The sequence below is a fragment of the Macaca thibetana genome, chromosome 13 (genome assembly GCF_024542745.1).
Source record: "Macaca thibetana thibetana isolate TM-01 chromosome 13, ASM2454274v1, whole genome shotgun sequence".
Classification (NCBI taxonomy): Eukaryota; Metazoa; Chordata; class Mammalia; order Primates; family Cercopithecidae; genus Macaca; species Macaca thibetana.
In genome coordinates, this window is record NC_065590.1 from 43,071,561 (window position 1) to 43,093,628 (window position 22,068).

Genomic DNA, 22,068 nt, shown 5'->3' on the forward strand with positions numbered 1-22,068 from the left:
AGAAAGGATTATCAGTGCCATGGAAGAGAACCCCGATAGAACATCACAAAAGTCTGGAAGGATTACACCATTGAAGATGCTATCATTGTTACAGAAAAAATTGTGAAGACCATAAAGCCCAAAACAATAAATTCCTTTTAGAGAAAACTGTGTGCAGATGCTGTGAGACGATCAAGGAGATCATGAAAGAGATTGTGGATGTGACAAAAATGGGTGAGGAATGAAGGATTTCAAGATAAGAATCTTGGAGAAATTCAACAGCTAATAGATACCACACCAGAGGAATTAACGGAAGATGACTTGATGGAGATGAGTGTTCTCAAACCAATGCCAGAGAATGAGGAAAAAGATTTAGAAGCAGCAGTGCCAGAAAACAAGATGACATTAGACAGTCTGGCAGCAGAGTTCGCGTTATTCAAGACTGCGTTTGACTTCTTTTATGACATGGACTCTTCTATGATATGGGCACTGAAACTAAAGCAAATGGTAGAAGAAGGATCGGTACCATATAGAAACAAACATTTTTAGATAAATGAAAAAGTAAAGTCAGAAATTACAGTGCATTTCTGTAAAGTTATACTGAGTGTGTCTGCCTCTTCTGCCTCCACTTCCACCTCCTCTGCCACCCTTAAGATAGCAAGACCAACCCCTCCTCTCCCTGCTCCTCCTCAGCCTACTCAGTGTGAAGATGACCTTTATGATGATCTGATTCCACTTAATAGTAAATATATTTTCTTTTCCTTAGGATTTCCTTAGTAACATATTTTCTCTAGCTTTATTGTAAGAATATAGTATATGGTACGCACAATATAGAAAAAAATGTGTTATTGACTGTTTATGTTATTGGTAAGGCTTCTGGTCAACATAAGCTATTAGTAGTTAAATTTTGGGGGAGTCAGAAGTTATCCACAGATTTTTTATTGCACTGGTGTTTGGTGCCTCTAACCCCCATGTTGTTCAAGGGTCAACTGTAAAGAGAAAAATGGAATTTAGAAGATGAAATATTTGCAGTTATTTTGGTAAGTTAAAGGACTTCATTTTTTGAAAACATTGCATTATTGCACAGGTACTGTCAGCTGGAAAAGTTTTACCTACTAGTTCCCTTGATTGTGTGGAGCGAATTTGTAGTTTTTAGTGAATATAAATATAACATTTTCCTCTTCCTTTTTAGGCATTTGGGATCACAGCTTTGTGAATTAGAAAAACTGATAGATAAAATGATGATTGCAGAATTTTCTACTTATTCTCACAGTGACTTAAATAGACCACTGGAAGATGACTGTCAAGTTTTAGAAGAGGTATGTGTTTTAACTGTGGAATGAAGTTGATGCCATTGCTTAACAGTCTTGGTTTATAATACATTTTCCTCAGATTATAGGAAGCAAAATTATCTTAAATTTCAAGGGCTATCAGACCTATGAAGTCCTTCAGTAGCTATGTGACTTTAGGAAGCACCATAATTGTTTACTATCCTATGGAATTAGAGAATAATATAATTGTATAGCTTAATTAGAAATTAGAGTTAGAATGAGCTTACAGACCAAGTTAAAAATACAGATATAGGATGAATTAATTTATATTGTGTGCATGCGTGCGAATGCTGGAGCTTGTCTTTTATAAAAAGTGATCATAGTTGGCTGCATTGGCTCATGTTATAATCCCAGCAGTTTGAGAGGCTGAGGTGGGAAGATTGCTTGAGCCCAGGAGTTTGAGACTAGCCTCGGCAACATAGGGAGACTCCATCTCTACAAAAAATAAAAAATTAGCTGGGTGTAGTGGTGCATGCACACCTGTGGTCCCAGCTACTTGGGTGGCTAAGGCGAGAGGATCACTTGAGTTCAGGAGTTTGAGGCTGTAGTGAGCCATGATCGTGACACAGCAAGACCCTGTCTCAAAAAAAACCAAAAAAGTGATCATTATCATATGGTAATTACCCATCACTCAAATTTACTGAGTACCTATTATGAACATGTTATATATATATGTATATACAAATACATAATATCCAGGCTTCACTTAGCTGGTAACTTCTCAGTGTTAATCACTGACAACAACTAGTAAAGAATCTCAGAAACCCTGATAACCGCCTAAGTAAAGAAACTTTTGTACATGTTAGCAGTTGACTTCCCACAGAGAGTCTAGGTCATTATTTCAGTCTTCTAGACCATGCATTAAAAAGCACAGGGGCGAGGCGCAGTGGCTCAGGCCTGTAATCCAGGCACTTTAGGAGGCTGAAGCTAGAGGGTGGTTTGAGCCCAGGAATCTTGAGACCGCCTGGGCAACACAGTGAGTCTACAAAACAATTTAAAAATTAGCCAGGTGTGGTGGTACATGCCTGTAGTTCCAGCTACTCGGGAGGCTGAGGTGGGAGGATCACTTGAGCCTGGGAGATCAAGGCTGCAGTGAGCTGTCATCACCCCACTACACTCCAGCCTTGGCAACAGAGTGGAACCCTGTCTCAAAACAAACAAACAAGCAAAACCCAAAACAAACCACAGGGCCCATGGAGTATTTATTGGTCATCAGGGTGTGAGAAGGATATTTTTTACTTGTTGAAACTAGAACAAAAAATACCCTTGTATTGTTTTACCCCAAAACCAGCTTCATTGGTTCACTGTGGTGGGGTAGGATTTATCTGTTTTAGAACGCTGACTCCAAAAATCTCATGATAAGATTGCTGTGGGAGGGGTTTTTCAGGCTGCTAGAAAATACTTTGTGTAGGATAGCGATCTGAGGATCAAACAGAACTCCTGATGCTGAATATTTCTACCTCTAAGTAAAATTATTTCCTATTTAAAATATCAGGTTACATACTTTTATTTTATTTTAACAGGAAAGACTGGTATCTCTTGTATTTGGACTTTTAAAACAAAGAAAACTTAATTTTTTAGAAATCTATGGTGAAAAAATGATTATTACAGCAAAGAATATCATTAAACAGGTAATTATGCATTTTTATTTGATATACTTTGGTCTGGAACCTTTGCAAAGTTTATTTTTATGTATCCTAGTAATAATATATGTAGTGTAATAGTAATATAGCTAATTTATCTAAAAACTGAAAATATAGAAAAATGAAAGTAAAACATAGTCCTACCAGCCAAAAGATTATTGCTATAGGAATATTTCTATGTGTAGACTGTTACTGATTTTCTTATGTTGTCATTATGTGTTTATGATTTTATACATATATTTGTTAGAATCATAATCATTTTCTCATTATAAAAGCTTTCAGAAACATCATTTTTAATGACTGTGTAAAGTCCCATTAACATTATGTTAAATCTACTTTTCTTCTGTATTGAATATTTAGGTTGTTTTTAATTTGATATGATAAATAGCACTGTGACAGATATCTGTGGTATAAAGTTATTTTGTTTGTTTTTCGTACTTAAGAATATTTGTTCTTAGACTGATTCCTAGAAGTAGAAGTATTGGTTAGAGAGTGAAAAGTATTTTTGTTATTTAATGTATAGAATTTAATTCCTATTTAAAAAGATTTACCAATTTATACTCCCACTAGCAGTAGACAAATGTTCATTTCCTTTTTATCCTAATCTCTAAGAAATTATAAACTAAAATCCATGTGTTTTTCAGTATTCCCTGATCTTTGTTTTGACTTTTTTTACTCAGATAAATCTTATCCACTGAACTTCGGTTTTTAAATATATGAAAAAGATAACATAATTTTAAATGTATTTATTAGGCTTAATTGATTATTATCATTAGGTTGAATGTACATATATGAGTTTTTAAAGTTTAAAATAAGTTTAAAAGTTAAAATAAGCAAAAAAATTATAATCATCCCCTTTCAAGCACTGATTAAAACACTGTAGTTTTTAATTGGTACAACCACTTTGAAAAATTGTTGGCAATATATAGTAATGCCAACTTTGCATACATGTTGGGACCCAGCATTTCTATTCCTAGGTATGTGCCCAACAGAAATATGTATATAAGTTCACCAAAACACAGCAGGAGAATGTTCATGGCAGTACTATTTGTAATTTTAAAAACTGGAAACAGCCCAAATTCCATCACCAGTAGAAAAGATAAATGGAATTTTGATGTATTTATACAATGGAATACTATACATTAATGAGAATGAATAGATTACACAGAATAACAAATGAATATTATAGACATAATGTGGAGCCAAAGAAACCAAACACAGAAAGTATACATTATATGATTCCACTTATGTAAAACTCAAATGCAGGCAAAATTATTCTATGGTTTAAAAATCAGGACAATAGTATATTTTGGGAGGAAGTAGTAACTGATAGGGAATAGGGGAGGAGCTCTGGGTATTAGCAAGGTTGTTTCATGAGCTGAGTTCTGATTACACAAATGTACTTCATTTGTACAAAAGTATTGAGCTGTAAACATAATTTGTACAATTTTCTGTATATATATTTTAAGCAATTTCTAAAAACTGATATGTTTCAATTCCCAGACCTCAAATCTAAGCATTTATTTTTTAATTTTAAACTGTTGCATATATCACAAGGAAATGTAACTTTCAATATGAATTTCTTTTGGGATTTTAATATGGGGCTTATACCTTGTTCCTAAATATTATAGTTTTGCTTTTCTGGTGTATGATTTTGAACAGTTTTGAATAGTAGGCGATATTATTACAATTCAAACACGCTCTGAAATGATTATTTAATTGGCTAATTGTAATCAGCTTTTCAAACACTGAGAGATACGTAAGATATAAAAATCTGGTAAAGTAATTATTGTAGTAAGTAAGAGCCTTTTAAATTTTTTTAAATCTTAATTTCAGGGGTACCTGTGCAAGTCTGTTACATAAGTAAATGCGTGACATGGGTTTTTTTTGGTATAGATTATATCATCACCCAGGTATTAAGCCTAGTACCCATTAGTTATTTTTCTGATCCTTTCCCTTCTCCCACCCTCCACCCTCCAATAGTCTCCACTGTGTGGTGTTCCCCTTTGTGTGTCTGTGTGTTCTCATCATTTAGCTCCCACTTATAAGTGAGAACATGCAGTATTTAGTTTTCAGTTTCTGCATTAGTTTCTAAGGATAATGACCTCCAACTCCATCCATGTCCCTGCAAAGGACATGATCTCATTCTTTTTTATGGCTGCATAGTATTCCATGGTGTACATGTACCACATTTTCTTTATCCAGTGTATCATCGATGGGCATTTAGGTTGATTCCATGTATTTGCTATTGTGAATAGTGCTACAGTGAGCGTACGTGTGCATGTGTCTTTATTAATAGAACAATTTATATTCCTCTGGGTATGTAACCAGTAATAGGATTGCTGGATTGAATGGTATTTCTGTCTTTAGGTCTTTGAGGAATGGCTACACTGTCTTCCACAATGGTTGAACTAATTTTCACTCCCATCAACAGTGTATAAGTGTTCCCTTTTCTCTACAACGTTGCCAACACCTGTTATTTTTGACTTTTTAGTAATAGCCATTCTTACTTGTGTGAGATGGTATCTCGTTGTGGTTTTGATTTGCATTTCTATAATGATCAGTTATGTTGGCCACATGTATGTCCTCTTTTGAAAAGTGTTCATGTAGTAAGGGCCTTTTTAATATACAAATGGAACATGGAATACTTAGGATTTGAAAGACAATTAATCAAATTGTTTTTGTTTTTTCTTAAATTTTGCAGTGTGTGATTAATAAAGTTTCACAAACAGAAGAAATAGACACAGATGTTGTTGTGAAGTAAGTATAAATATATAGGTTGGTGGTTATCAGTCAGAAAAGATGATACATGCAAATTAGAATAATTTGAAGTAGATTTCGTAAAGGAATTATTTACTAAGGTGTGAGCAGAGTGTAGGAAAATCACAAGTGACAGTGCAGAACAAAGACAGTGGTTAACAGAATTGAGGAGAAGGTAGTTGAAAAAAAGCTGTGACCTTGAGTAGAGGGAAGCAGTCACCCTGAGGCAACCCTTGAGAGACACAGGAGAAGTAGGTACCTTTACTAGAAAGCTATAGGAGTAGATACCTTTACTTCTTCCAGTCTTCGTAAGGGCTCCTCATGGGCCAAGCCCACAGATTAGCTTCCCAGAGCAGAGAGCAGGATGGGGAGGGGCAGAACATAGATATGGAGAGGTGAAACTGAAGATAATTCATTACAGGGGTATAGCAAGTATTATGTTTAAATTTTTAGCTATATAATTAAAATTCAACTTTTAATTGGCTTTGAGAAGTTTGAGTTTATTATTTTGAATTGCCCATGTTTGTGTTTTTTTGTTTGTTTGTTTTCACCCTAGAAATTCCTATTCTTGGCCAGGCACATTGACTCACACCTGTAATCCCAGCACTTTGGGAGGTCGAGGTGGGAGAATTGCTTGAGCCCAAGAGTTTGAGACCACCTTGGGCAATAAAGTGAGACCCCATCTCTACCAAAAATAAACATTAAAAAAATAAGTTGGGCGTGGTGGCACATGCCTGTAGTCCTAGCTACTCAGGAGGCCAAGGTAGGAGAAGGACTGAGTCTGGGAGGTCCAGGCTTCAGTGACCCGTGACTGTGCCACTGCATTCTAGCCTGGGCAATGAAGTAAGATCCTGTCTCAAAAAAAAAAAGAAAAGAAAGGAAAAGAAAAAAGAAAAATTCCTATTCTATTATTTTAAGAAGAATAGTGATAATATTTTATGACTGAATTTCTTGTTCATATGGATATTTAAATGTTTTTAACTGGCTTAGATATGAATAGCGATATGTACAACTGTGAAACTTTCCTGGGCCAAACTCACAGAATGGAGTATTAATTTCCACACTATTACCTAGGGAAAACTCAATTTCAGAATTAGTTGAAGCAACTATAATAATGAGAGAATTGTTAGTGGTTGGAAAACATTAAGTCATTGGGACACATCCATGGATGTGGAGAGTCAGTTTTCTTCTTCCCTAGGGAATTTTATCCATATAAGTAGAGAACTTCCTGTATATCAAGTGTTGTAGTATCTTTTTAGAATAAACTCTTAGCTGAAGCTGCATTTATTAAAAATTTAGAGTAATAAGTCATTTTGGTACTATAAAATATCTTTAGGGAATGAATTATATTTTGTATTACTTTTTTTCACCTTGAAGTTAATGATTTGTGTCAACTATCAAAATAATATTAGCTGCTGCTTACATGGTACTTTTAAAAATGTGTCATGCATTGTTCTAAGTATTTTTTATTAACTCATATAATATTTACAACAACCACATAAGGTCGGTTCTATCAGTTTCCTCATGTTAGATGAGAAAATTGGAGCATGGGGGGGGCGTTAAGTCACTTGCCAGAGCCACATAGCTAGCAATTCCAATAAGCTGCTGCTATTTTAAACCAAGGCATTGTGTTGTGGCTCCAGTGCTCCTAACTACCATTCCATATTACCTCTTATATATTTTTAAAGTTGTAGTTGGAAAAGCAGATTATGAAATTTTGGGCAGAGATGTGTTTCCATTTTTATTCCAGAGTATATCTTCACACTTACTTCTCTATGGTTTATTCATTCAGTGGTCATAAAGCTTGTTCATATGAAATTGATATATGATATACTTAACTTATCAGTCTTAAAAATATTTAAATAAGCCATAACTCTTTGGTAATATACCTCTTCAACATTTTAGGTACCTAGATAAAATTGCATTTTATCATTAGATAGTATTTAGTCTCATTTCTTCCAGTTTGTAGATGCTATATTGGCCCAGAGACAATCATTATTTTTGTTTGAATTATTTTTTTCTAGGCTTGCAGATCAGATGAGAATGTTGAATTTTCCCCAGTGGTTTGATCTGCTCAAGGATATTTTCTCTAAGTTTACAATTTTCCTACAGAGAGTTAAGGTAAGCTTATATATTAGTTTGTCCAGAATATCCCTAAAATTAAGTCAGCTTTCTAGATACATAATATGTAAATAAAGAATCAAACTAGAATAAAACAGTTTCTTTGTTTTTGTAATTTTTCTAAAGAGGCTTGGTTTTAAATAAAAATTTAGGTATCTCAGAGTTTGACAATTTTAATAATTTAATAAGTTATAATTTTATAACTTGAAATATTATGCTTACTTGACATTAAATATTATACAGTAATATTTCCTCTGGTGATTTTTTGTTCTCCTAGGTTATCTAGAGGTACAATATTGTTAAACACCCCAAAATCACCCCAAACTACCAACTTTTCTGTAAAGTCAATGTTGATATAATAGTATTTTAAAATATATTGTTCATATTCAAATTACCTTGCTAATTTACTTTTTTTGAGATGGAGTCTTGCTGTTACCCAGGCTGGAGTGCAGTGGCGCAATCTTGGCTCACTGCAACTTCTGCCTCCCGGGTTCAAGTGATTCTCCTGCCTCAGCTTCCCGAGTGGCTAGCATTACAGGCATGTGCCACCACGCCTGGCTAATTTTTGTATTTTTAGTAGAGATGGGATTTCACCATGTTGGCCAGGCTGGTCTTGAACTCCTGACCTCAAGTGATCTGCCTACCTCTGCCTCCCAAAGTGCTGAGATTATAGGTGTGAGCCACTGCGCCCGGCTGCTAATATTTATTTAGATTTTTATTTCACTTTTTGGGCACGAATCCATTCAAGCATCATGTGTTACATTTAATTATTTTGTCTCTTTAGTCAAGCCACTTAATTTTAAACCACTTAGTATAACAAAAAGAACAGGTCACATATCATTTTACAGAAGATGTCAGACTCATATGTTAGTTTGAATCACCAACAGGTCATAGCTTTGTTTTAAGAAGAATACAGGCTGGGCACAGTGGATTACACCTGTAATCCTATCACTTTGGGAGGCCAAGGCAAGAGGATCACTTGAGCTCAGGAGTTTGAGACCAGCTTGGGCAACATAATGAGACCTTATCTCTACAAAGTATTTTTTTAAATTAGCCAAGCATAGTGATGCACACCTGTAGTCCCAGCTACTTGGGTGGCTGAGGTGGGATGATCACCTAACCCCAGTGGGTCAAGGCTGCAGTGAGGCATGATTGTGCCACTGCACTCCAGCCTGGCCAACAGAGCAAGACTGTCTCAAAAAATGAAAAAAATAAAAAAAGAATAGAATCATTAGGAATTACCATGTGTAACAGTTAGAAGGGGCCATTTGTGAAATTAGATAGTCTTTGAGTTATTAAGTGTTAGCATTGTGTTTTATGTACTAGTTAACATCGCCAGCATCTCCTGAGTACCATGTTAAATAGTGCAGGGGACTTTGCTACTTGTGTATGACATGAATTTTCCTTTATTCACATTGGAGCAATGCTAAGTCACATGTGTAAGCTCTCCAATCAGGTTCACAAAAGTTTTATAGAATGGGATTCACTGTGCTTTATTTAGACTGCTTCTAAAATGTTGGTCCTACCTATTGACAGTGATAGACACAAACTTGTATCTATAGGGGTTCAATAACTAAACCATGTTTTCACTTCTTATATTCTGACCATGACCTCATCATCACACACTTCAATTATTGCATGTCTAGATATATAGAACTCTTACATTGCATAGTGTAGAATTGGCCAACTTTTTGCCAGTAATTTTTTAAAGTACAGTAAGTCCTCAATGTTATGAATAGGTCTTGGAAACTGTGACTTTAAGTGAAACAACTTATACCAAAGCTATTTTTTTTTCTCACTCATCATTATAGTGAAACATTTCCCTCAATATTTTTTTCAATAACATTGAAGGAAACAGTGTTATTCAAAAACCTGCTGTATGTTGTTTCACTTAAAGTTACAGTCTCCCAGAACCTATCATCCATATTAAGTGATGATTTACTATAGTTATGCCACTTTAAGGCTCTATGTCAGTTAAACTAAGTAGAGTTATTATTTTATGTGTGTACAGTATGGAAACTGATTTATTATAGTTGTAATTGCTCATTTTCACATTTGGACCACTTAAACTAGTACTTATGTACAACATCTTTGCAGATGACATGAAATACAGTACTTTTTTCTGTGAAAAAAGTTTGTGATTCTATCAAGTACTATTTCACTGAAAAATAATGTTAATTACAAGCTGTTCATTTTTATTGAAGAATTTAAAAATAACTACAAATTGGAAAGAACCCAGATGTCTAATGATAGAGAAATGGTAAAATAAATTATGCTTTACACATTCTTTACCATGGAATACTATATACAGCCAAGGATTTTTAATGGTAGGAGAAAATACATACATTATGATATTCAGTTAAAAATGCAAGATATAGGGCCAGGTGCCGTGGCTCACGCCTGTAATTCCAGCACTTTGGGAGGCTGAGGCAGGCAGATCACGAAGTCAAGAGATCGAGACCATCCTGGCCAATATGGTGAAACCCCATCTCTACTAAAAATACGAAAATTAGCTGGGTGTGGTGGTACATGTTTGTCCCAGCTACTCAGGAGGCTAAGACAAGAGAATTGCTTGAACCTGGGAGGTGGAGGTTGCAGTGAGCCAAGATCGTGCCACTGTACTCCAGCCTGGCGACAGAGCAAGACTCCGTCTTAAAAAAAAAAAAATGCAAGATATAGATGTACTTACATAGTGTGATCTCAGCTATGTCAAAAAAATTTTTTTTAAACTTTTTTATCTTCCTAGAACAAGGAGAAACCTTGTTTTTTTTTGGTGGTTTTCTTTAGCTGGTCAGATTAGATGTCATTTAAAAGTTTTATCCTTTGCTATTTTCCATGAATTTTCTACAAAGAGAAGCATTACTTTTATAATCAGAATAAGTTGTTTTGTTTGTTAATAGTACTACATTACAGGAATAGACTATTTGAATTTCTTGTTTGATTAACCAGGGTTAATAATTTACTTTCCTACATTTTGCATTTATTTCTCAAAGACAAAGGATATCCTATCCTATATGTCACTTTAGTATTTTTTTTTTATATATATATATATATATATATTTTTTTTTTTTTTTTTGAGATGGAGTTTCACTCTGTCGCCAGGCTGGAGTGCAGTGGCACAATCTCAGCTCACTTCAATCTCGCCTTCCAGATTCAAGTGATTATCTTGCCTCAGCCTCTTGAGTAGCTGGGATTACAGGTGCATGCCACCATGTCCAGCTAATTTTTGTGTTTTTAGTACAGATGGGGTTTCACCATGTTGGCCAGGATGATCTCAATCTCCTGACCTCGAGATTCACCTGCCTTGGCCTCCCAAAGTGCAGGGATTTAGTATTATACTTTTTAAAAGAAATTAAAGTGTAAATTTTCAGCCAGAATATTTCAATAGTATTTTTATTTTGAATGGATAGATAATAAACTATTGGGATGTATAAATTTCATATTTGAGTAATTGTTAACAACTTGAGGATCTGTTGCTGTTATTTGTATTTTTTTAGTGTGTATTTTTTCTTTCTTTTTGGTCATGGTAAAAATAAACATACAAAACTTATCATCTTAACTGTTTTTAAGTGCACAATTCAGTGGCATTAAGTTCATTTGCACTATTGTGCTACCGTTACAAACATCCATCCACAGAACTCTTTTTTTTTTTTTTTTTTGAGACGGAATCTCGCTCTGTCTCCCAGGCTGGAGTGCAGTGGCCCGATCTCAGCTCACTGCAAGCTCCGCCTCCCGGGTTCACGCCATTCTCCTGCCTCAGCCTCCCGAGTAGCTGGGACTACAGGCGCCCGCCACCTCGCCCGGCTAGTTTTTTGTATTTTTAGTAGAGACGGGGTTTCACCATGTTAGCCAGGATGGTCTCGATCTCCTGACCTCGTGATCCACCTGTCTCGCCCCCCAAAGTGCTGGGATTACAGGCTTGAGCCACTGCGCCCGGCCCACAGAACTCTATCTTGCCAAGCTGAAACTCTGTACCTATTACATAATAACTCTGGGCTGGCAATGGTGACTCACGCCTGTAATCCCAGCACTTTGGGAGGCTGAGGTAGGTGGATCACCTTCCATGTTAGACCTACCTGGCCAATGTTGTGAAACCCCGTCTCTACTAATAATACAAAAATCAGCTGGGCGTGGTGGCTCATGCCTGTAATCCCAGCTATTCGGGAGGCTGAGGCAGGAGAATCACTTGAACCCAGGAGGTGTAGGTTGCAGTGAGCCAAAGATCGTGCCATTGCACTCCACCTTGGGTGACAAGAGCAAAACTTTTATCTCAAAGTAGTAATAATAACAACAACAACAACAACAACTCTGGCCAAGGTGGAGCTGAAAGTCCTAACCCTCTAATCCTGCCTTAGTCTTTCAGGTGACCAGCCTTCCTCCTGTGGCTATGTAGGGGCCCTCGGCTGTTTTGTCATCTCTTTAGCATATGAAGACGTTTTTACCACTCTGGAGATTCCAAGGGTTTTAGGAGTTGTATGCCAGAGAATGGGGACAGAGACCAAATATAGGCCTGACATAGTAGCTCATGCCTGTAATCCCAACACCTTGAGAGGCTGAGGCAGGAGGGTCGCTTGAGACCAGCAGTTTGAGACCAGCCTGGGCAACCTAGGAAGATCCTGTCTGCACACACACACAGCCACGAACACACACACACAAGTCCTGGGCAAACCTAGCAAGATCCTGTCTAGACACACACACACACACCATACCACACACACAGACACACAGACACACACACGCACTTTTCCACTTTCTCCCATCCCCTGGCAACCACCATTCTACTTTCTATCTCTGAGTTTGACTCATAGAGCACTCATACTGTGTACTGATTATTAGGTATTTCATGTAAGTGGAATCATACAATATTTATCCTTTTGTGATTGGCTTATTTAACATAGCTTAATGTCCTCAAGGTGCCATCTGTGTTGTAGCATGTTAGATTTTCCTTCCTTTTTAAGGCTGAGTAATATGAATAATATTCCATTCTATGTGTATACACTACATTTTGCTTATCCATTCATTTGTCAGTGGACATTTGTGTTGCCTTCACCTTTTGGCTGTTGAGAATAATACTGTCATGAACATGCATTTACCACTCTGGAGATTCCAAGGGTTTTAGGAGCATATGCATATACCTCTGTATATTTGCATGCATATGCAAATACCTCTCTGAGGCCCCATTTTAGTTCTTATTTTTGTCAACCCCAGAATTGGAACTTCTGGATCATATGATAATTCTATTTGTAATTTTTTGAGGAACCTTCGCACTACTCTCCATAGCAGCTGAACCATTTTACATTTCCACCAATAGTGCACAAGGGTTTCAATTTTTCTACATCCTTACCAAAATGTATTTTCTGGATTTTGTGAGACTAGCCATCCTAATGGGTATGAGGTGGTATTTCCCTGTAGGTTTAATTTACATTTTTCTAATGATGAGTGATGTTGAGCATCTTTTTTATCTGCTTATTGGGCATTTTTATGTCTTTTTTTGGAAAAATGTTTTATTTGCCTATTATTTAATGGGGTGGTTTGGTTTTTTTGCTGTTGAGTTGTAGAGGTTCTTTACATATTCTGGATATTAACCTTTTATCAGATATGTGATTTGCAAATATTTTCTCCCATTCCGTAGGTTGCCTTTTTACTCTGTTAATGGTGTCTTTTGATGCATAGAAGTTTTTCTATTTTGATGTAGTCCAATTTGTCTATTTTTTTGTTGTCACCTGTGTTTTTCATTTCATATCCAAGAAATCAATGCCAAATCCAATGTCATGAAGCTTTTTCCCTGTATTTTCTTCTAAGAGTTTTATATTTTTAGAGCTTATATTTAGGCCTTTAATTGATTTTAGTTAGTTTTTATATGTGGTATAAGGTAGAGGTCTACTTTCATTCTTTAGCATGTGGATATTCAGTTTTCCCAGTACCATTTGTTGAAAAGACTGACCTTTCTGCATTGAGTGGTCTTGCCACCCTTGTCAAAAAACATTTTACTATATATGTGAGAGTTCATTTTTGGACTCTCTGTGTTCTATATGTCACTCTTTATGCCAGTACCATACTGTTATGATTACCATAGTCTTGTAAGGTTGGAAATCAGGATTATAAGACCTCCATACTTCATTCTTCACTATTGTATTTTGACTTTTTATTAAATTCTTGTTTATTGTTTGCACCCTATAGATTAGGCTAATTTTTATAGGTAAGAAAGATAACAGGCTTTAAATGCAGCTTACCTTCTTTTCAAGGAATTCTTAACTTGTAAATTTCATTTTGTTGTGTGGATAAATAATCCTAGTCTGTCATTTCAGAATGACAATATCAGTTGTCATTGTGGTTATCAATATGACTATCAGATATTTCATTAACTCCATTCTCAAGGTTGGAAAATTATATTTGGCTTAGCTGTCCTGGTGTTTTTGAAACATGAACTTGTCTACAGACTATGTAATAGTTCAGAAAGTAAACGATGTATCTACTGTTGAACCTATTATATATTTTAAAATCTTATTTTTTGGACACCAGTCTTCTGACATTCTTAAGAATGGCCTTAGACTTGGAAAAAATAATTAGCAAGTCTTTAGAAGTGTAGATATGGTGAAAACAGCAAAGAAGAATCCCTAAGAGAATACCCGATATACTTTATGTGGAAATTTTTAATAACTGTATATAAGCCAAGATGTTATTAAAAGGAATGAAGTATTCAAATCAAACTAGTTTAAGCAATACAAGGAATGTATTGGCTCTGGGAATTAAAAAAAGTCCAAGACTAGGAAGGGCTTCATGCATGGTTTTGTCTTGGTTCTCCAGCTTAGTTTCTCTGTTTCCAATTCAGCTTTGCCTTTCTCTTTCCTCTTGGCTTCATCAGTTCTGGATCTGCCACATTTGCCACAATTCTATACCACCTAGAAGTTTTCTATTTTTTACTTAGAGTTTTTCTTCTTCAGTCACCAAATGAAATTCCTTTATTGATTAAGCCAAATTTAGAATTTTTCACCTGGAGTTTTTCTTCTTCAGTCATCAAATGAAAGTCCTTGGCTTTAATTGATTGAACCAGTTTAGGTCACATGTCCAGTCACTGTGATCAGGAAAATGCTGTGCACTGATTATTAGTTTAAATCTGGATTTTCTTCTCATCTCTAAGCTAATCATGAGGCAAGGAGGTTGGGAGTACACTGAGTGGACTATTTAGAACTGATACTTGAAGCTGGAAGGTGGGCTTATTTCTACCCAAATTACATGGCTGTTGTACCGTGGGAAAAGTGATGTAGAATAGATGTTGGATAGGTCTATCATGTCTTTTTATTTTAAAAAGTTAAGAAAGAAAATTAGCAAGACAGAAGAGGTAAGGAAAAAGAGGCAAAACAAGATGGGGGAACTAAGTATATCAAAGATTGGACAGCAGTGAGGATTAAAGCAGCAGTAGTGGAGCAGCTAGTTTGTGACAATACAGAAGAAGTTGGTGAGCAATGAAGAGAGAAAAAAAAATGCAGTATCCATAGTAGACACTTTGGTCCTAAAGCTCTTGAAGGCTCTATTTTCGGTATACTGTATGGGCTATTGGCTCGTTTAAAATGCTTTCAGTTCCAAATAACAGGAAACACAACTCAGAGTGTCTCAAACAGTTAAGGATATTTATTAACTCATGCAACTAAAAAAATACACAGAGGTAGGTCAGCCTTTAGGTGCTTCATAGAGAGGTTGTTGATGTCATCAAGCGTTGGCTTTATTTCTTTGCAATTCTCTCTTTTATGTACCTTCCTAATCATTAAGCTCAGATTGTGGTGGTTCCATGTACTAACTGAACTAGCTTAGATCCTTTTCTTGATTTTGGAGACCCAAAGTTGGAGTGTGCTTCACTAGAACTGTGGAGATTCCAAAAAAAGTAAGCGTTTTGAGAAAGGGAGAAACAAATTTTAAGACTGCAACTGTGAATGTTAAAATAGGCAAGCAGTCCTTTATTTCCTAATTGTCCATGAAGACATTAGTTTACATAAATTTACTCTTCATTTGCCTAGCTTTCAATATTTACTGAGCACCTCCTATTTGCCAGGCACTATTCTAGGCATTAGGATTATAGTGTCATGGAATGGAGCTAACATTCTGGTAGAAGGAGACCTAGAATAAACAAAGATAATTGTAGATAATGATTTTTTTTTTTTTTAAACAAAAACTGGATAATGAGATAAAGTTGCTGGGTGGAGAGTCAGGGAAGGCCTCTTTGAGGAAGTGACCACTGGTGCCAGAACCTCAGTGATGAGAAGGAAATATGTGCAAAGATCAAAGTGAAAAGCATTCCGGATAGCGGAAACCGCAGAGGCACTGAGGTGGGAACAATCCTGGAATGAGGGAACAGTAGAAAGAGAACTGGAATGTCTGGAGAGTAGTGAGTAAGTGAGAGAAGATATGAGAAAAGGAGAGAGAGAGGTGGGGGCTAAGCATGGTAAGTAACACAGATTCCTTTTCTTTTAGGCAGGCATATCAATGTATATGATTCTCTGATGGGCAAGTTATGTTTAGTGTAACCTTTTTAAGAGGTCATAGTGTAACCTTTTTAAGAGGTCAGAGAAATATGCAACATATTTTAGGGAGATTTCCATTTTAAAAATTAGTTAAAATATAGGAACTTTATTTCTAAGCTTTAGTGAACCCATTTCTCCTGGGCAGTTCTTTTTCACATCACTTTTCCTATGTAATAAAAGATGGTAGAAATTCTGATATACATGACTTTGACTCATTTATGATTATAGATGTCTAAAATTACATGCACAGAATTCTCTTTTGGGAACTTCGGGTAAGAGATATTTTATGTCCCTTAAAAGTGTATCCTATTTTCTTGTAGGCAACATTAAATATCATTCACAGTGTTGTTCTCTCAGTTCTTGACAAAAACCAAAGGACTAGAGAATTGGAAGAGATTTCACAACAGAAGAATGCTGCAAAAGATAATTCACTGGACACAGAGGTGGCTTATTTAATCCATGAAGGCATGTTTATAAGTGATGCATTCGGTGAGGGTGAGCTAACACCTATAGCAGTTGACACTACCTCTCAAAGAAATGCATCTCCAAATAGTGAGCCCTGCAGCAGTGATTCTGTATCCGAGCCAGAATGTACTACTGATTCTTCATCCAGCAAAGAGCACACATCATCATCTGCTATTCCAGGAGGTGTGGATATTATGTGAGTATAGTGGCTACTGCCAAATTGACAAGATTTTGAGTCATCTTATTAATGACTTCAGTAAGACTGATTATTCAGTTTATTGAAAAAAACATGTAAATTTTAGAATTTAACAAAACTTAATTTTCTGAAATGTATCTCTATAAAAATGTATGAGAAGTAAGGAGGTGAGCATTAGAAGTAACTGAAAATTATAGAACTTTAAAGACCATTTTATTAAATGCCCTCATTTCAGTGGTAAGGTAATTGATGCCCAGAGAGCTTAGATGACTTATTAAAGTGACTAGTGTGAGAACATATACTGGAACCCAGGTCAATTTTTGCTTTGGTCATTTTTCTGTGTCGCCTTTGTAATTTATATGTTGTGAAGATCTGTTTGATTTATAACTTTTGGTTTTTCAAAGACATGAATTTCCAAATGGATCACATCTTTTCTTAAACCTCATTTATTATTATTATTATTATTTTGAGATGGAGTCTAGCTCTGTCACCCAGACTGGAGTACAGTGGCGCAGTCTCGGCTCACTGCAAGCTCCGCCTCCCGGCTTCACGCCATTCTCCTGCCTCAGCCTCCCGAGTAGCTGGGACTACAGGCGCCTGCCAGCACGCCTGGCTAATTTTTTGTATTTTTAGTAGAGACAGGGTTTCACTGTTTTAGCCAGGATTCTTAAACCTTATTTTTAAAAACTTCTTATTTTGAAACCCTGTCTCTACTAAAAATACAAAAAACAAAAACAAAAACTTATTTTGAAATAATTTCACATTTACAGAAAAGTTACCAGAATAGAATAAAAAACTCTCATATAACCTTCATCCAGATTCCCCAGGTGTTAATAGTTTACCACATTGCCCTCTGCCTCCCTCCCTCTCTCTCTTTTTCTCTTTCTGTCTCCTTTGGTCTTTATTTCTTATGCTAATATTTTTTCTGAATCCTTTGACAGTAGATGACAGACATGATGCACTATTATCCCTGGGCACCTGGTGTATATTTCCTAAACGCAAGAACACGCCTATATAACCTTAGTATACTGATTAAATACAGTAAAACATTGATACAATAAATTATTAATATTACCATCTAATCCACAGATCCCATTTAAACAAAGTTTACCAATTGACCCACTAATCTCTGCTATCAAAAAAATAGAACCAATAAAATATTTCTGGTCCAAGAATATAGTTTGGATTTAGTTATTGTTCAGAATAACAACAGTTGTATTATCTTTATATAAATCAACTCAGTACTTTATTTTTTGTTGTTGTTTTTTTTTTTATTATTATACTTTAAGTTCTGGGATACATGTGCAGAACGTGCAGTTTTGTTACATAGGTAGACAGGTGCCATGGTGGTTTGCTGCACCCATCAACCTGTCACCTACATTAGGTACTTCTCCTAATGTTATCCCTCCCCTAGCCCCCCACCCCCTACAGGCCCCAGTGTGTGATGTTTCCCTCCCTGTGTCCATGTGTTCTCATTGTTCAACTCCCACTTATGAGTGAGAACATGCAGTGTTTGGTTTTCTGATCTTGTGATAGTTTGTTGAGAATTATGGTTTCCAGTTTCATCCATGTCCCTGCAAAGGACATGAACTCATCCTTTTTTATGGCTGCATAGTATTCCATGGTATATATGTGCCACGTTTTCTTAATCCAGTCTATCATTGATGGACATTTGGGTTAGTTCCAAATCTTTGCTATTTTGAATAGTGCCGCAATGAATCTACGTGTGCATGTGTCTTCATTGCAGAATCATTTATAATCCTTTGGGTATATGCCCAGTAATGGGATTGCTGGGTCAAATGGTATTGCTCGTTCTAGATCCTTGAGGAATTGCCACACTGTCTTCCACAGTGGTTGAACTAAGTAACACTCCCACCAAGAGTGTAAAAGCGTTCCTATTGCTCCACATCCTCTCCAGCATCTGTTGTTTCCTGATTTTGTAATAATTGCCATTCTAACTGGAGTGAGATGGTATCTCACTGACGTTTTGATTTGCATTTCTCTAATGACCAGTGATGATGAGCATTTTTTTATATGTCTGTTGGCTGCATAAATGTCTTCTTTTGGGAAGTGTCTATTCATATCCTTTGCCCACTTTTTAATGGGGTTGTTTGTTTTTTTCTTGTAAATTTGTGTAAGTTCTTTGTAGATACCCTTTGTCAGATGGGTAGATTGCAAAAATTTTCTCCCATTCTGTAGGTTGCCTGTTCACTCTGATGATAGTTTCTTTTGCTGTGCAGAAGCTCTTTAGTTTAATTAGATCCCATTTGTCAATTTTGGCTTTTTTTGCCATTGCTTTTGGTGTTTTAGACATGAAGTCTTTGTCAATGCCTATGTCCTGAATGGTACTGCCCATGTTTTCTTCTAAGAGTTTTATGGTCCTAGGTCTTACGTTTAAGTCTTTGATCTATCTTGAGTTGATTTTTGTATACGGTGTAAGGAAGGGGTCCAGTTTCAGTTCTCTGCATATGGCTAGCCAGTTTTCCCAACATCATTTATCAAATAGGGAATCTTTTCCCCATTGCTTGTATGTGTCAGGTTTGTCAAAGATCCGATGGTTGTAGATGTGTGGTATTATTTCTGAGGCCTCTGTTCTGTTCCATTGGTCTATATATGTTTTGGTACCAGTATCATGCTGTTTTTTTTTTAATTTTTTGCAAATTTTAATTTTTTTTTATTATACTTTATGTTCTAGGGTACATGTGCACAAGGTGCAGATTTGTTACATATGTATACATGTGCCATGTTGGTGTGCTGCACCCATTAACTCATCATTTACATTAGGTATATCTCCTAATGCTGTCCCTACCCCCTACCCCCTCCCCCCACCCCACAGCAGGCCCCAGTGTGTGATGTTCCCCTTCCTGTCTCCAAGTGTTCTCATTGTTCAGTTCCCATCTATGAGTGAGAACATGCAGTGTTTGGTTTTCTGTTCTTGCAGTAGTTTGCTGAGATGGTTTCCAGCTGCATCCATGTCCCTACAAAGGACACAAATTTATCCTTTTTTAATGGCTGCATAGTATTTCATGGTGTATATGTGCCACATTTTCTTAATCCAGTCTGTCATTGATGGACATTTGGGTTGGTTCCCAGTCTTTGCTATTGTGAATAGTGCCGCAATAAACATATGTATGCGTGTGTCTTTATAGCAGCATGATTTATAATCCTTTGAGTATATGCCCAGTAATGGGATTGCTGGGTCAAATGGTATTTCTAGTTCTGGATCCTTGAGGAATCGCCACACTGTCTTCCACAATGGTTGAACTAGTTTACATTCCCACCAACAGTGTGAAAGTGTTCCTATTGCTCCACATCCTCTCCAGCACCTGTTGTTTCCTGACTTTTTAATGATCGCCATTCTAACTGGTGTGAGATGGTATCTCATTGTGGTTTTGATTTGCATTTCTCTGATGGCCAGTGATGATGAGCATTTTTTCATGTGTCTGTTGGCTGCATAAATGTCTTCTTTTGAGAAGTGTCTGTTCATATCCTTTGCCCACTTTTTGATGGGGTTGTTTTTTTCTTGTAAATTTGTTTGAGTTCTTTGTAGGTTCAGGATATTAGCCCTTTGTCAGATGGGTAGATTGCAAAAGTTTTCTCCCATTCTGTAGGTTGCCTGTTCACTCTGATGGTAGTTTCTTTCACTGTGCAGGAGCTCTTTAGTTTAATTAGATCCCATTTGTCAATTTTGGCTTTTGTTGCCATTTATTTTGGTGTTTTAGTCATGAAGTCCTTGCCCATGCCTATGTCCTGAATGGTATTGCCTAGGTTTTCTTCTAGGATTTTTATAGTTTTAGGTCTAACATTTAAATCTCTATTCCATCTTGAATTAATTTTTATATAAAGTGTAAGGGAGGGATCCAGTTTCAGCTTTCTACTTATGGCTAGTCAGTTTTCCTGGCACCATTTATTAAATAGGGAGTCCTTTCCCCATTTCTAGTTTTTGTCAGGTTTGTCAAAGAACATATGGTTGTAGACGTGTGGTATTATTTCTGAGGGCTCTGTTCTGTTCTATTGGTCTATATCTCTGTTTTGGTACCAGTACCATGCTGTTTTGGTTACTGTAGCCTTATAGTGTAGTTTGAAGTCAGGTAGCATGATGCCTCCAGCTTTGTTCTTTTGGCTTAGGATTGTCTTGGCAATGCAGGCTCTTTTTTGGTTCCATATGAACTTTAAAGTATTTTTTTCCAATTCTGTGAAGAAACTCATTGGTAGCTTAATGGGGATGGCATTGAATCTATAGATTACCTTGGGCAGTATGGCCATTTTCACAATATTGATTCTTCCTCTCTGTGAGCATGGAATGTTCTTCCATTTGTTTGTGTCCTCTTTTATTTCATTGAGCAGTGGTTTGTAGTTCTACTTGAAGAAGTCCTTTACATCCCTTGTCAGTTGGATTCCTAGGTATTTTATTCTCTTTGAAGCACTTGTGAATGTGAGTTCACTCATGATTTGGCTCTCTGTTTGTTACTGGTATATAAGAATGCTTGTGATTTTTGCTCATTGATTTTGTATCCTGAGACTTTGCTGAAGTTTCTTATCAGCTTAAGGAGATTTGGGGCTGAGATGATGGGGTTTTCTAAATATACAATCATGTCATCTGTAAACAGGGACAATTTGACTTCCTCTTTTCCTAATTGAATACCCTTTATTTCTTTCTCCTGCCTGATTGCCCTAGCCAGAACTTCCAACACTATGTTGAATATGAGTGGTGAGAGAGGGCATCCCTGCCTTGTGCCAGTTTTCAAAGGGAATGCTTCCAGTTTTAATCCACTCATTATGATATTGGCTGTGGGTTTGTCATAAATAGCACTTATTATTTTGAGATACGTTCCATCAATACCGAATTTATTGAGAGTTTTTAGCATGAAGAGCTGTTGAATTTTGTCAAAGGCCTTTTCTGCTTCTATTGAGATAATCATGTGGTTTTTGTCTCTGGTTCTGTTTATATGCTGGATTACGTTTATTGATTTGTGTATGTTGAACCATCCTTGTATCCCAGGGATGAAGCCCAATTGATCATGGAGGATAAGCTTTTTGATGTGCTGCTGGAT

The 22,068-nt window shown here is 36.4% G+C and overlaps 1 protein-coding gene across 5 annotated transcripts in view; it reads left to right on the top strand.

Annotated features, from left to right (window-relative positions):
• The window catches only part of VPS54 (VPS54 subunit of GARP complex), a 131,704-nt gene that overhangs the window by 64,104 nt on the left and 45,532 nt on the right, over nt 1–22,068 (top strand). For all 5 annotated transcript variants that reach the window (XM_050753442.1, XM_050753444.1, XM_050753445.1 and 2 more), the window contains 5 exons: nt 1,172–1,298; nt 2,834–2,941; nt 5,658–5,713; nt 7,738–7,834; nt 16,674–17,014. In XM_050753442.1, coding sequence (XP_050609399.1) covers nt 1,172–1,298; nt 2,834–2,941; nt 5,658–5,713; nt 7,738–7,834; nt 16,674–17,014 — 729 coding nt within the window. The remainder of the gene's footprint in view (nt 1–1,171; nt 1,299–2,833; nt 2,942–5,657; nt 5,714–7,737; nt 7,835–16,673; nt 17,015–22,068) is intronic.